Source organism: Ostreococcus tauri (assembly GCF_000214015.3).
Source record: "Ostreococcus tauri WGS project CAID00000000 data, contig chromosome 12, whole genome shotgun sequence".
Taxonomy (NCBI): domain Eukaryota; kingdom Viridiplantae; phylum Chlorophyta; class Mamiellophyceae; order Mamiellales; family Bathycoccaceae; genus Ostreococcus; species Ostreococcus tauri.
This window is the reverse complement of record NC_014437.2, coordinates 464479-478853: the sequence shown is the minus strand read 5'-3', so window position 1 is coordinate 478853 and position 14375 is coordinate 464479. Positions and strand designations below refer to the sequence as shown.

The following is a 14375-nucleotide window of genomic DNA, read 5'->3' as shown; positions in this document are numbered from 1 at the left end:
CGCGGGCGCGGGGTCGAGGGCGGCGAACGCGCGGGCGCGGGCGCGGTGCGGACGTGGACGACGCGGGGGAGGGTTTACACGACGCGCGCGCGGTCGAGGCGATCGGCGCATCTTTTCCGCGCGCGCGGGACGAGGGAAAACGCGACGGCGCGCGGTGGTGCGGTGGTGGGGGCGGTGAGATGGCGTCGAGCGATGGGACGATGATGGGACTTCCGGGACGGGCGGTGCGCGCGGATGGGGGGGACGGGCGGGAGGACGGAGACGCCGTCGTCGGGTTGCCGTCGAAACGCGCGCGAGACCAGGAGACGATCGATGAGATTCCCCCGGACGTGCTCGCGGAGGCGCTGGGGGCGAGACGGTCGGGGCGGAAGACGAAGGCGCGGGTGATCATGATTGACGGTGAGCCGGTGTTGAGGTCGAATAATTACACGTTGACCGAAGGCGAGCCGAGCGTGTTCGACTCCGAGTTAGGAACCGACGGCGCGGTTGCGGGAGAGGATGGGCGGACGAAGTACGTGTTCGAGCAACAGAAGGAGAAGCGAACGTACGTGCGGAAGAAGCCGAGAGCGCCCAAGGTTGAGACGGATGACGAGATCAAGGCTGGAAAGAACAATAGAGCAATCGCGAAAGCCATCGATGAAGCACACGCGCGACGATCAAAGTACTTGAAGGCGCAAATCAAGCACTTGGAGCCGTTCATCACGCCGGCGGTGAAGAGCTCAATCTTTGATCGAGCCGAGGCGTACGATGCGTCGCAAAAGGGTCCGCAGAAAGTACTCATGCCGGTGGATAACCAACCCGCGATGATCAAAGCAGTGTTGAGAGAGTATCAACTCGAAGGTTTGCGCTACAACGTCGGAATGTACGATCAAGGCTGCTCTTGCATCCTCGCGGATGAGATGGGCTTGGGTAAGACGTTACAATCGATCTCGTTCATTTGTGCGCTGAAGGAGATGCGTCACGCCAACGGACCGCATTTGGTTGTCTGTCCCTTGTCGGTGCTGTCGTCTTGGATGGACGAGCTGCAGAAGTGGGCGCCGACGCTTCGAGTCGTTCGTTTGCATTCCGGGGATGAAAACGAACGTGCTCGCTTGCGTAAAGAGGTCGTTCCAAACACTGAGTCGTACGACGTCGCGGTCACGACGTACGAGATGGCGTGCAACCCGGCTTTCAATGTTACATTGACACAAAAGGTGATGTGGCGCACGATGATTCTGGACGAGGGACATCGAGTGAAGAATGAAGAGACGGCAGCTCATCAGGTACTGAAGCGCGTAAAGCGTCAACACACGCTTCTTCTTACCGGTACGCCCATTCAGAACAACTTGCACGAATTGTACGCCATTCTTTCCTTCCTTCATCCGGACATCTTCACTTCGAGTGAGCCGTTCGACAGGGCGTTCAACTTGAACACCTCCGAGCACAAGGTTGATTCTGATCTGCTAGAAAAGGCGCACTTCTTGATGCGTCCGTTCATTTTGCGACGCGTCAAGGGAGAAGTCGAGGTATCTCTTCCGCCGAAGACGGAGACGAAAATTATGTGCCCTCTCTCTGAGGCGCAGACCTTCTGGTATCGTCGTCTGCTGCTTCGCGAGGCGACCGCTTTACAGTCACTCGAAAAAGCGACAAAAGGCGAGGGTGGCGCGGACAACTTCCAAAAGCTCAACTCACTGCTTATGCAGCTCCGAAAGTGCTGCAATCACCCGTTCTTGTTCTCCGGTACCGACGTCCCTGAGGATGGCGTTCCGGTTGAAGAGCTCATCGAGGCGTCTGGAAAGCTCGCGGTGCTCGATCGCATGATGCAAAAGCTCATGGAAGGTGGCCATAGAGTGGTGCTCTTCTCTCAGTTCACATCTATGCTCGATATCCTGCAAGATTTCTTGACGTTGAGGGGTTACAGATACGCTCGCTTGGATGGATCGACAAATCGAGTGCAGCGATCCATCGACATTGCCGCCTTCAACCGTCCAGACTCGCCGTTGTTTGCCTTCTTACTTTCCACGCGTGCCGGTGGTTTGGGCGTCAACCTTCAAACCGCTGACACGTGCATCTTGTTCGACAGCGATTGGAACCCTCAGGTGGATCTTCAAGCGATGGCACGGGTGCATCGTATTGGACAGAAAAAGGAAGTGCACATCTACCGACTCGTCACCGCTGGTACCGTTGAGGAGCGCATGACGCAGCGCGCGGAGAAGAAGCTGTTCTTAGAGCAGATGGTTTCTCGTGGCTCCACCAAAGCTGCAACTGAATCCGACAGTCTCGACAGAAATGATCTGTATGCAATGTTGCGCTTTGGCGTCGATGCGGTCTTCAGTAAATCAAGCGGCGATCCGCCGACAGATGAAGAGTTGGACATTCTCATGGATCGCTCTTCGAAGGGCGCGGATCGGCGCGCGAAGCTCACCAACCTCCAGGCTGACGTGACGACTGCCGAAGACTACATCGAAGGTAAGGCTGAGGCTGCGCCAATCTCAACGTTTATGCTTCCAACCGCGATCGCAAGTGCCCTGGGTGTGAGCGAAGATGCGGTGAGCGAGGCTAAGTCGAAACAGTACAAGTCCGTCAAGGATATCGCCGATGAGTTCAACTCCAATATTCTGCTCGGTAAGCGTTCTCGAACGAAGACAACGATGGAAATCGATGGCCACACTGTGTTGAAGGTGAACAATTACAGCATGGAGGATGGTGAGCCGTCCGTACACGAGCGCGAGGCGCGAAACATGGAGGGAAAATCGAAACCGGAATCAAAGAAACCGCGCTCTCAAATCGCTGGCAGAGACTACGGCCACAGCTCGGTGTGCCAATCGTGCTGGGACGGCGGCGAGATCGTGTGTTGTGATTTGTGCCCGGTCTCCGTCCACCCGGATTGCATCGGCATCACAATGAAGGATATCACGCGCTACCATAGATGGTCATGTCCGCACCACTCGTGCCACGAGTGTGGGCGCAAGGCTGCAGCGGTGGGTGGTATCTTGTTCCGTTGCGAGGCGTGCCCGCGGGCGTTCTGCGAGGATCACTTGCCAGGGACCGCGGAGATCATCGGTCAGTGCAAGCGTTTCCAAGATTTGGGCCAGAACCACCCTGCGCAAGCGTGCTTCATCCACTGCGACGCCGAGTGTGCGAAATGGGCCGCGTCTCACATCGCTGAAGAGTACGGTAAAACTGCTGAAGGTTGGACCATCGGTAAGAAGGTTGCGATAACCGATCACTGGATCGAGGATCGCGACGCGGAACTCGAGCTTCCGGTGGAGAATGGAACGCGAACGAAACCGCTGGCACATGCGACCTTCACTGATCTCGTCCAGTTCTTACTTCGAAACGAGGGTCCGAAGAAGGGAGGAAAGAAGAAGAAAGTGAAAAAAGCGGGCGTCGAAGACGTCATCGATCCGCAGCCGGGAGATTTGTTGGAGATGCGTGGCGTGTTGTGCTATTACACCAGGCAAGGCGAGAACGTCGCTCACGTCTCAGAAATGCACAACGTGGATTGGCGAGACATCATCACGTGGAACACAGACTGGGTGCCCGGGTCTTTCTATGGAAAAGGAACGTACCTCTTGGAGGGGACTCGTCTTTGGCTCGCTCCGCCGCCGCGTAAGACGCTTGACGAGCTCTCAGAGGAGGAACGCATCAAGCGCGTGCAAGAGGAGCGTGAAGCCGCCATGGTCGCCGCTGCGATGGGTTTACCCGGTGCTTCTCAGATGTTGAACGAAGGCGAAGTGACCGTCCTTGGTCGAGGTCTAAAGGGTCTGCGTCAGAAAGATCTCTTGCCTTCGGAGCGTGATGAAATCGTGACTGAGATGTTCAAGCGAGTGCGCCCACTCTTGGAGAAAAAGATCATCGCAGAGCAAAGAGAACGGGAAGAAGAAGTCAAGCGCGCCGCCAAGGATGCGGAGAAAGATAAATTCAAATCGGCTGAACGCAACGCTCGTACCGCGCGACGCGGTGACGGTTTGCCCTCGGATTCTTTCCTCGCCGCTGATCTCACCACGGGCGATCGCATACCATCAAGGCGCGGCGCGCCACCGCCGATTCCAGCTGTTCATGGTGGTCAAATCACGAAAGACACTCTCACAGCGATCAAGGATGCCATTCTTCGAAGCCTACACATGGCAAACGCGACGAAGAACGGTGACTATTGCCCTGCGATGATGCTCATGGTACGTCTCTCGCGCGGTCACGCTGGGACTCCGTTGCTGAATAACATGCGGATGCGTTGGACCTCCACCGCGGGTGAAGACATGGGATTCATCTTAGGCCTGATCGCCCTTGAACGTGATGGCTCGCTTGAGATGGAACTTCATCACAAGTACCCGGAGAACATTGAACTCGCGGCGCTTCGATTGTCAGCCAAGGCCAAGGTACCGGCCAAACCAAAGGGCGAACTCTCGCAAGAGGCCCCGAAGCAGTCCCGCGCGACGGCTTCGCAATTTGTGCTGAGCGACGTCGAGGTGAGAGTGCAGTGTGGAGATCTCGATGGTATCCTCCGTCCAGGTGCCAAGCGTGGGGACGAAAGCGTTGAGTACGTTGATTCCAAGGGGAACACGAGCTTGGTGCCGGCGGTAGAGTTTGAGCGTTTGGGAGGTCGGGGCTCGACGCGCAAGTGGCGCCAGTCCATCCGTCTCGCCGTTGAGGGTGTTTCAGCGGCTCAGATCACGGACGATAGCACTCGAGGTGTTCCGATTGGCAAATACCTGCGCGACGAAGGCGCGGCGTATCGCGAGAGTGTTATCGGACGCGTCTTGGAAGTTTGGTCCACCGAGGTCGAGCAGTACTCTCCTGGCATGGTGATCGATTACAAAGCCGACTCCGGTGAGCACGAAATCCTTTATCACGATGGAAACCGCGAGTGGATTTACTTTTGCATGACGCAAACGCGATGGCCAGACGGTTTGCCCGCTCGTCTCGAACTGACGGAAAAGCAAGGAAAGAAACCGAGCGAAAAACCAGAGAAGGAGCCGAAGCGCGGGCGTCAAGCGACGAGCGTTTCGGCCGAAGCCATCATCGACGGCTATCGTGTCTACGTTCTTGGCGAAAAGTCGACCATTGAACAAGTGTCCGCTGAAACGGGCGTCGCGGAGGATGATCTCGTCGAGTTCAACGCTCCGTACTTTTCAAAGCTCAGTGCCACGACCAAGTTACCTGAGGAAACGAAGGTGTACCTGCAACACGGCCCGGATCCCGAGGAGCTCGAGGCTAGTAAGCTCGTCGAGTCGGCGTTAGAAGAGTCAAAGAACGCAGAGATTGAGTCGAGGGCGAAAGAGGCGGCCAAGATGGCGGCCAAGGAAGCCAAGGAACTCGAGAAGGCCAAGGCGAAAGAAAGGGCGGCCAAGGAGAAGGCGAAAGCCAAGGAAAAGGCTGCCAAGGCCAAGGCCAAGGCCAAGGCCAAGGCCAAGGCCAAGGAGAAGGCGAAGAAAGCCGCCGCGTCGAAGAAGGGCAAGTCGGCCAAGAAAGGCTCCGCGTCGAAGAAGGGTAAGAAGCAAGAAGATGCGGACGATGAAGACTTCCAGGATGATGATTACGAGTCCGAAGAAGAGGAGGAAGATGACGACGAGTACAATTCCGACGAAGACTTCGACGAGGAAGACGACGATGAAGAGTTCACCATGAAGAAATCGTCTAAACGCTCCAAGTACACCGAAGAAGAATTGCTCGCCATGGCGGTGGCCGAGTTCCAACTTGAACTCGAAGCGCAGTGCGTTGTTCGCGGGAGCGCCATTCCGATAGAGTGCGGTGGACTCACCGCCGTGCTTACCGGTGGTAACCTGACGGTTCTTTACTCGGACTCGAAGAAGAAATCGGCGCTCACTGATATGGATCTCGGGGCGTTCATGAAGCTCGCCAAGCAAAACGGCCACTGGCAAGAGGAGGTGAAATACAACGGCGCGGGCGAGATGAAGGGCGAACCGATCATTCACTACCTCGCCATGCGCGGCCTCGCCATCGGACGATCCGTCATCGGCAGCAACGTGGATATCCTCCCGAAACCGGAGGACATGCAGTTCATGCCTGCGAAGATCATCAGCTTCGACGAAGCCACAGGTTCGCACGAAGTGAGATACTTTGGTAAGGGCGAAGATGAGTTGGAACAGATTTATCTTCCTCTTGCGACGATCCGCTGGTTACCGAAGTTGTGGGAGCCGTATTCCGCCCCGGAAGCCGTCAAGGTGCCAGACGCAGAGGGCGGAATCGTCTTCGCACTGAGACCGATCCCTGTCGGGTGCGGCGGTATGCGCGGTATCTTGCTTCCGGGTGGTAAGCGCGGCGAAGAGATGGTGCGATACTGTCTCATGCGTCGTGAGAGAGAACGATGCGTCGTTGACGAGCTCACTATCCCGGCGACCGAGTTTGAACGCTTGAGTGGTAAGGGCACGGCAAAGAAATGGCGCCAATCGGTCCGCATTCTAGAACCCGACTACAAACTCGGTGACACCGTTAGCAAACTACTCAAGGCGGTCGGCGAAGTCTTGGGAGCGAACGTGGTCGGGCGCGAGGTCGAGGTTTTCTGGCCAGGCGATGAGTGCTTCTATTACGGCACCGTCGATGGTTTCAGGCCGGAATCCGGCGAGCATGAGGTTGTTTACGATGATGGAAACAAGGAAATCTTACAGATTGCCATGCAAACCGTGCGATGGGGGCCGACGGCGACGGTGCGAAAGGGATCGTCCACGTCGCGCGTGACGTCGAAACCAAAGGAAAAGCCGAAGACATCCTGGATTCAGTGCGATGCCTGCCAAAAGTGGCGCATTGTCCCACAAAGTTACATGGACACGCTTGGCGACGACGATGCGTGGAAGTGCCAGATGAATCCGGACTCGGCGAAGAGCGCTCGCGGTTGCGACGCTCCAGAGGACAACGAAGATTAGATATGGGACTTGGATGTGTTTCTCTCGATTGGTTCTTGTATTAAACGAAACGAAAATGATTTGTCTTTATTTCGGTGAAAACGTCGCGATATTATCCCGTCGCCATTCTCGCGCGTCGTCTCTCGCCCTTCCCGACGGCGGAGAAACCCTTGTTGATGGCGCCGACGGAGCGAGACGCACCGCAGGCTTGGCATCGACAGTACGACAAACGCGACGACTGCTCCTTCACCAACTCCGTATTCGACGACTTGCACATGTTGCAAATGACGTAATCGATGAAATAGTGCCTTAACACGCCCTCGAAAACCTTTGGCAAGAATCGTCCCTTGAGCACCAGGCGCTGCTGTCCGTCGAGCGTCCCGGTGGTACCCAACTCGGCCAACAGGTATTGCACGACGTGTTCATGCGGTCGATGCATCGCGTTGCAAATCTCCATCAAGTTCGCGAACACCGTCTTCTTCGTGCCTTCTCTCAGCACCTGCGGTGGTTTCACGATCGTCTTCGCCTTTTCGCTCAGCGCTGGGTTCTTCTCTCGCAGGATCCCGAAGACGCGTCCCAAGAGTTCATCATAGTGATAGTCCCGCGTCGTCCCGTCCCACGACGTCCCGCTCCCGGTGTGCGTTCCGTCCCGTCCCTCCGCGATCTCTTCCACATTGTCATCGCCCTCATCGAGCTCCAGCGTCTTCTTCTTCTTTCCACTCTTCTTTTTCTTCTTCCCGAACTCGGCATCCAGGTCCTCCTCGTCCGCGTCGCCGCTCGCCTCCTTCTCCTTGGACTTTTTCTTCTTCTTCTTCCCGAACACCTCGCCCAGGTCGTCGCCATCGTCGACGGTTACGTCAGAGATACCTTTCGTGACGCCATCGACGCCATCGTCGTCCGAACCGAGGTCCAGGGTGACTTTTTTCTTTGATTTCTTCTTGCCGAGCAGACTCGGGTCGAAGTCTGTTTCTTCTTCGTCCGCCATGATCACGGTGCGTATAGCGTTTTAACGGACGTCGTTCGATGCGAACGCGATGTTATCGTGCGCGCGAGTCGATCGGCGCTTCGTTCGCGACGCGCGCGGACGTGTGTGGACGTGGAGTGAGGATGATCTGCTGAATAACCCCGTCGCGCGTGAGGGTTTTGAAATTGACGCGCGGCGCGCGGAGCGAGAGCGTAGCGATCGCGACGTCGTTCGAAGCGGCGGGGCCGCTATCAGGGAAACAATGGCGATGATGCGCGTGAAAAGAATCATCTAAGGTTTCAGTCCGACGTCGGTGCGCGTTTGTGATCGCGGAGATGGGCTCGAGGCGGTTTGGAATCATATCGAGCGTGCATCGAAGCAACTCACGCCGCGGCTTCGGCTTCAGCTTGTTCGCCCGAATCCGTCATGGCTTCAGCGTCACCGGCGATATGTTCTTCCTCGACGTCTTGTTCGTGTTCGTCATCCTCTTGTTTGGTTTTCTTCTTCTTCGCCTTGGTTTTCTTCTTCGCCAACGGCGTCGATTTCTTCTCCGGTGTCTTGCGCTTCTCGGCCGTTGTACCTTTCGCCTTTTGCGTTCTGTCCTTCGCCTTTCGCCCCAGTTTCGTCTCTGCAACCGATTTCTTCTTTGACACTTTCGTCTTGGCTTCGTCATACACGCTCTCGAGCCACTTGATTTGATCATCGTGCAACGCACCACCGGAGAGAATGGTTTTGAGGCACTCGGTCGCGAGTTCTTTGTGTTCGTCTCGAAGCTGATCGAGCCCTGGGAACGCATCGACGGCGTCCTCGAGTGAGTAATCACCGTCGTTTTCGTCCTTAAACACCTTCACGTAGTTCGCCGCCGGCCCCTTGCGAACGCACTGCAAGTGACAGGAGAAGGCGCGTTCGTCGGCGATGGAATCCCATCGCAACTGCCCGAGCGTCACGCGTCCTGGCGAGTGCGCATTCGAGCAATGTGTGTTACGACACGCGGCACCCGAAAGCGATTTACCGTAACAGATCGCGTACGCGTACGTCATCGTGAACGAACGTGCTCTCGCGTGGGAGAGTGATGCGTGCGTTCGGCGTTCGACGTCGGCAGCGGCGTTGTCATCGCACGCTCGAAGGGTTCCAACAAAATTTCACCCTCTCACTCGCAAACGCTGTTTCGAGTTTCTCGGCTGCTTCGTGAACGAAATCGTCATCCAAGTCGGAAATCGCGGTGAAATTTTCCTCCGTGCGCTCGGCGGCGCTAGATTTGACCACGACGGAGGCGCCCATCGAGAGCGTCCATCGCACAAGCGCCGGCGCGGGTCTTAATCCGATCGTCGCCGCGTACGCCTTGACGCGGTCATCATCGAGCAAAGCACCGACGCCCAGTGGGCTGTACCCGACGACGTGCACACCGACGGACTCACAGAATGCGCGGAGCTCCGTTTGCGGGAATCGCGCGTGGAGCTCGATTTGGTTCACCGCCGGTTTGACGTCGCAAAACTGCAAGAGCTCTCGTAAGTGGCTCAACTCGTAGTTCGATACGCCGATCGCTCGACACTGTCCCATCTTTAACGCGTTCTCGAGCGCGCGCCATGTCCATCGTCGAGCGTCGCGATGGCGTTCGCTATCTGGCGACTCCTTATCCCTGCCTGGCCAGTGCACAAGCACCAAATCCGGCGTCCGTCCCAATCGCTCGTTCACGCCCGCAATCGCCGCCGCCGCCTCCTCCTCCGAACGCATCTCGCTCGGTGCGATCTTACTTGTGACGAAAATGCGTTCGGAGACTTCCCGATGACACGCTCTCAACGCTTCGCCGACGTCGCGCTCGTTGCCGTACACGCTCGCCGTGTCGACGTGTTGGAACCCGCACCTTAGGGCATCGCGCACGGCGTCTCGACACGTTTCGCCGCGTAACCTATACGTTCCGAAGGCGAGCATGGGCATGGTTATCCCGGGTGCAATCGCGCGCGTCCACTTGGTCGTCGACATGACGCGCGTTTGCGGCGCGTAGAAAGTGAATTGACTGAAGCCTCTCCAAGTAGCGATCGACGTTCGATCTACGCGGCTCTGTATCGCTCGACGACGGCCGTGAACGCGGCGTAGGATACCCCGAGCGCAATGCAGTAAGAAATCGCGCCCGTGAGCGTTCGCGGGGGGAACGACATAGTGTGAGGGACGCGCGCACGGCGGGCCAGCAGATATTGTTTACACGCGTCTTCTTCGAAATGTTCGATTCAATACTTCCGCGCGTCCGTTCATACTTTTATTCTTCTTTCTTCGTCTCTTTTGGTTTCGGGGCTCCGCGCAAGGCCTTGCGGATCATGATTCCGAACCAGTGCACGTTGAGCCCGGCGCCGGCGCCGACGAGAACGTTCAGCGTCACGGCGACGCTGGAAGGGACAGGATCGATCATCCCCTTCACCCGCATCATCAACATGTGCGTGTACCCGATGGAATATGCGACGATACGTACTATGAAGAACGTCAGGACGAGAACGAGACCGGCGTAGAACTCCAACTGCTTCCCAGCGTTGCTCGGCGAGCTCACGTGTTCGCCTCTGAACCCGACTGCCTTCGCCACGCTCACCACCTTGTCGCTCTTCACCGAATACGCCGCTGATTGAATCACCCACCGCAGCGTCAATAACGGCGTGCTCGCCTCGCCGAGGAGTAGCCACGCGAACGGTAACATCATCGTCTGGGACGCGCCCGAAAGGATGCTCGCCGTGATGAAAACCGCGTGATGCGCCAACATGTCCACCCTTTGATGACGCTTAAAGTCCAACAACACGTGCACGGTGTCCTGTGCAAGGTACCCCAAAAACAACCAATTTGTCCGCTCGATCAAATCTCGCGTAGACGCGCTCAACCCGACGCCGAGCCCGCGTTGGTAATACGCGTCGCGCCAGTCGCCCGCGCACTCGCGCGTCACCGCGCGCAGCGCCTTTGCGGCGAGAATCGTCACCATCGTCGCGTGCACCGCCCCGGTGAAGTGCTTTGGGGCGTCGATGCGAACCGCTCGAGTCTCCTTTGACTCTCCGGCGGTTTTAGGGAGCACACGATGGGTAACGAATGCGCAGACGAAGCGAACGAGCTCCCAAATCGCCGCGTTGAGCAAAAGTTTGAGAAAAAAAACACCCGGCTGCGTCAACGGTTGCATCGCGTGCGGGCCGTTGTACGCCACGCGGGCGGCCGATGACCCGACGCGTCTGAGAAATCCCATCGGCGGTCGAAGTAGGACGCGGGCGCGCGTGTGCGGGATGGAGTGAAATTGACTTTTTTCAAATTTCTGTTGAGCGCATTTACAAGTCGACTATTCCTCCTTCGCGTCTGTCTCCTCCTTCTTGGGCTTCGGCGGCCCACGCATGGCCTTACGAATCATGATGGAGAACCAGTAATAATTTAAAGCGGCGCCGCACGTGACGAGCACGAGAAGCGTGAGCTTGACGGGTCTCGGTACGGCGTCGAGCGTGCCGACTTTCGCCTCGCTCAGGGCGTTCACGAGTCCGCCGGTGTAGCACACTATGCGCACGACGAAGAAAACCGCCATGAAGACCACGGATGTGTTGAACTCTAAACGCTTCCCGGCGTTCGTGACCGAACTCACGGTGTCGCCACGGTATCCCAACGCCTCGGCCCATCGAACGACACGCGCGCTCTTCAACTCGTACGTCATCTGTTGAATGAACCATCGCAAGCACAGAATCGGGGTCGAATACTCGCCGATCAATAACCAAGAGAACGGCAGCATCATCGTCTGCGATCCGCCCGCTAAGAGCGAGGCGGCGATGAAGCACGCGTGATGGACAACCATGTCCACCTTGCCCAGACGCGGGTAGGCCGCCAACACGTGCGCCAAGTCACCCGTCATGTACCCGCAGAACAACCAGTTTGCGATCTCCGTCGTGATCAACGCCTTCCCTCTGAACGCGCTCTTCGCGTGCAAGTAGTATCGATCCGCCGCGTTTGGTAATCCCAGCGTCGCGTTTCCGACCCACAGCCCAGTCGTCGCCATCGCGAGCGCGTGGACGGTCGACATCACGTACGACGGCGCCGTTCGCACGAAGTCGCGCTCGGCGGGCGTGTTCGTCTTCCCGTACCATCGCTTGATCGCTCGCGAGACCGCGAATCGAGGGATCTCCCACAGTAACGTAGCTCCGGCCAGTTTGAGACAAAAGTCTGTTGGATCTTCTAGTTTCATAGAAAACGGCGTGTGCTGACGCGCGTACGCGGGCATCTTGGGCGCCATTACGTTGCGAGGTTTATGTTCAATGCGTGGCGTCGAGAGCGGGCGCCGCGCGCGCCGCCGGACGCGCGCGGTGGTGTGTGGGGCGTCACGCGCGGCTCGCCGTGGCGCGAAGGCGGCGGCAGTGTGAACGCGCGCGGGATCGATGGCGTCCAGTGGATCCATTGGAGAAAGTATGTGCGCTAGAAGTGATTGTGTGAATTTTACAGTGCTACCTTGCGTCGCTCGGGATTGATGGAAAATCTGGGCGGTGGCGGCGGCGCCGCGGACGCGTCGACGGCGAATGAATCGGAGTTCAACAGTTCGCCGGCGAGGATGGATTCCACGAGCCATTCGTGGCGAACGCAAGGTACGTCGAGCCGCTTCGACGCGCGAATCCACGCCGAGTGCGGTTTCTCTCCGCTCTGGATGATGAGGTAATCAAAGCGCTCGGCGGTCTGCGGGTTGGGTTCGAGCGTCGCGCCGGCGTGCCGCAGGAGCGAGGTGAAATCCTTGACGAATGCGTCATTACCTGTGATTGCCGTCTTGACATCTCGGAAGAGCTTACCGGCGGACGAGCGATGCTTAGCTCGCATTCGCCCGTTGTCATCGAGGGGTTCGTCCAGATCAATGAGCTCTCGCGCTTCCACGCACGCCTCCACCCAAGAGGGCGTGGCAAATCGCGTCCCCGCCGCGACGCCGTAGAGACATTTCATCGTTCGTCCCATCTTCGGTGTGATGACGATGACCGAGTTCACCGAAACGTCAGAGGAAGGCGCCGTGAGCACGAACCCTCCGTGTTCGCGAATGAGTTCCTTCGTCGTCGAACCTTGCGGCTTATCCAAACCGGACAGCAGAAAATGAAGCGAGGCAAATAATTTCTCCGATCGCTTCACCGTCGCCTTTTTGGTGTCGCGCGCACGCTTCGAGCGCACGGACGCCGGTGTTTTTGACGTCGGTGTTTTTGACGACGGCGTCTTCGTGGCTGACTTCGTCGTCACGCGCGTGACCGCGCGAGATGCCGACGCTGAGGCGACGCTCGTTCCCGTCGATGGTCGCCCGCGGCGTTTCGGCCAGATTCCCTTCTTGGCGTTTTCCAAAATCAAGCGACATCTCCCGCACCCTCCGCGAGAGTATCTACACTTGGGACATCCCAAAGTCGGAAGCGGTCGCACTACTTCGTCTTTAGAAGGTGTGACGGCGATGGCGGCATTCGTCGGTGAAATAGCCGCCAATCGTAAACCGCTCGAGGCCACACCGCGCGAAACCACGGACGCTGGTATGCTGGTTATTCTAGATCTGAGCACGCCTCCCTCGTTTTCTTGTTGCGTGCACTCGACGAACTCTCCACCCTGACTCGGTTCGCCCTGCGTCGGTTGCGTCATGGATTGCGATAAATCGTCGTCGATGATTCGCATACGCTTTGGCGGCGTCGCCTCCTCAAATCTCGGAGGCGGCGGCGCCCTGCGGCGCGGCTGGCGCCACTGGTGCTGCGAAAGCATTATTCGACTTCTGGGTGACTCCACCTCGGGCTGCGTCAGCGTTAAAGGCTTCTTGAAAGGCGACTGCGATTGCTGCGTCTGAGGCTGATTCTCAACGTCGTCTTCCTCGTCGAGATGACGTTGAGAATAAAACATTCCAATGTCTGGCGAACTCGGCGGCGAGATCTCACCGCGATCGCCGTCGCCGTCATCTTCCGCGGCGCCGCGGGAAATAAAGTCTTCCTCGACCGCGTCGGTCGCCGCCGGCGTGGCCTCTACGATGTCCTCATTTTGCGGTTGACTATACTCCTCGTGCTGGGGCATCGACGCGTCGACGCCGACCGGGGCGTTTCTTCGCGCCTTTGCCCGTTGCATGGCGTCGATCGCCGTGCGCGCGACGCCAAAGTTCTCGACCGGATCGGATCCGATCGATCCAATTGGGCGCGCGGATTCGGTGACCCCCGACGAGTCGACGGCGCGACCCGCGAGCACTCCTGGACGTTTAAGCGCCGGTGGCTCGCGTAAAGGCTCCGCCGCGGCGTCCGCGGGCGTACACTCGACGACGCGCTTCGAGACGTCATCTCTCGGTGTCTCTTCCTCAATCCCCGCCGTGGGTTCCGTGTCCACATCATTCGCGTCGCCATCACCCGTCTCGCGCGCTCGTCTCGCCCTCGCCTCCGGCGGCGCGCGCGCCGCCGCGGACCACAGCGACGTCGCGCGCGCGCGCTCTCCCGGAGTCGTCACCTTTGACGGCGCGATGCGAAGCACCGCGCGCCCACCCCATCCACTCGCCTCATCCACCTCTTCAACGCCCGCGTCGTCGTCCTCGACGACCCGCGTCCGTCCCTCCCGCGCGTCCTCCGTCTGCG

The 14375-nt window shown here is 58.2% G+C and overlaps 7 protein-coding genes across 7 annotated transcripts; 1 reads left to right on the top strand and 6 right to left on the bottom strand.

Moving 5' to 3' along the window:
- Nucleotides 1–179: 179 nt before the first annotated feature.
- Nucleotides 180–6863, top strand: OT_ostta12g02840 (Zinc finger, CW-type; the record flags this gene model as incomplete). Its single annotated transcript, XM_022982916.1, has 1 exon — nt 180–6863. The coding sequence occupies one exon, from the start codon at nt 180–182 to the stop codon at nt 6861–6863; it is 6684 nt and encodes a 2227-aa protein (XP_022840135.1).
- Nucleotides 6864–6954: 91 nt separating this feature from the next.
- On the bottom strand, nt 6955–7827 carry OT_ostta12g02830 (Translation initiation factor IF2/IF5; the record flags this gene model as incomplete). The annotated part of the gene is made up of 1 exon (XM_003082385.1): nt 6955–7827. One exon carries the CDS (start codon nt 7825–7827, stop codon nt 6955–6957), a length of 873 nt encoding a protein of 290 aa, XP_003082433.1.
- Nucleotides 7828–8189: 362 nt separating this feature from the next.
- OT_ostta12g02820 (unnamed product) lies at nt 8190–8846 on the bottom strand (the record flags this gene model as incomplete). The annotated part of the gene is made up of 1 exon (XM_003082384.1): nt 8190–8846. One exon carries the CDS (start codon nt 8844–8846, stop codon nt 8190–8192), a length of 657 nt encoding a protein of 218 aa, XP_003082432.1.
- A 70-nt stretch (nt 8847–8916) lies between these two features.
- On the bottom strand, nt 8917–9789 carry OT_ostta12g02810 (Aldo/keto reductase, conserved site; the record flags this gene model as incomplete). The annotated part of the gene is made up of 1 exon (XM_003082383.2): nt 8917–9789. One exon carries the CDS (start codon nt 9787–9789, stop codon nt 8917–8919), a length of 873 nt encoding a protein of 290 aa, XP_003082431.2.
- Nucleotides 9790–10063: 274 nt separating this feature from the next.
- OT_ostta12g02805 (TRAM/LAG1/CLN8 homology domain) lies at nt 10064–10960 on the bottom strand (the record flags this gene model as incomplete). Its single annotated transcript, XM_022982915.1, has 1 exon — nt 10064–10960. One exon carries the CDS (start codon nt 10958–10960, stop codon nt 10064–10066), a length of 897 nt encoding a protein of 298 aa, XP_022840134.1.
- A 153-nt stretch (nt 10961–11113) lies between these two features.
- Nucleotides 11114–12049, bottom strand: OT_ostta12g02800 (TRAM/LAG1/CLN8 homology domain; the record flags this gene model as incomplete). The annotated part of the gene is made up of 1 exon (XM_003082382.2): nt 11114–12049. The coding sequence occupies one exon, from the start codon at nt 12047–12049 to the stop codon at nt 11114–11116; it is 936 nt and encodes a 311-aa protein (XP_003082430.2).
- A 200-nt stretch (nt 12050–12249) lies between these two features.
- OT_ostta12g02790 (BRCT domain) lies at nt 12250–14375 on the bottom strand (the record flags this gene model as incomplete). The annotated part of the gene is made up of 1 exon (XM_022982914.1): nt 12250–14375. A coding segment is annotated over one exon (2126 nt), but the record flags the coding sequence as incomplete, so codon positions are not given.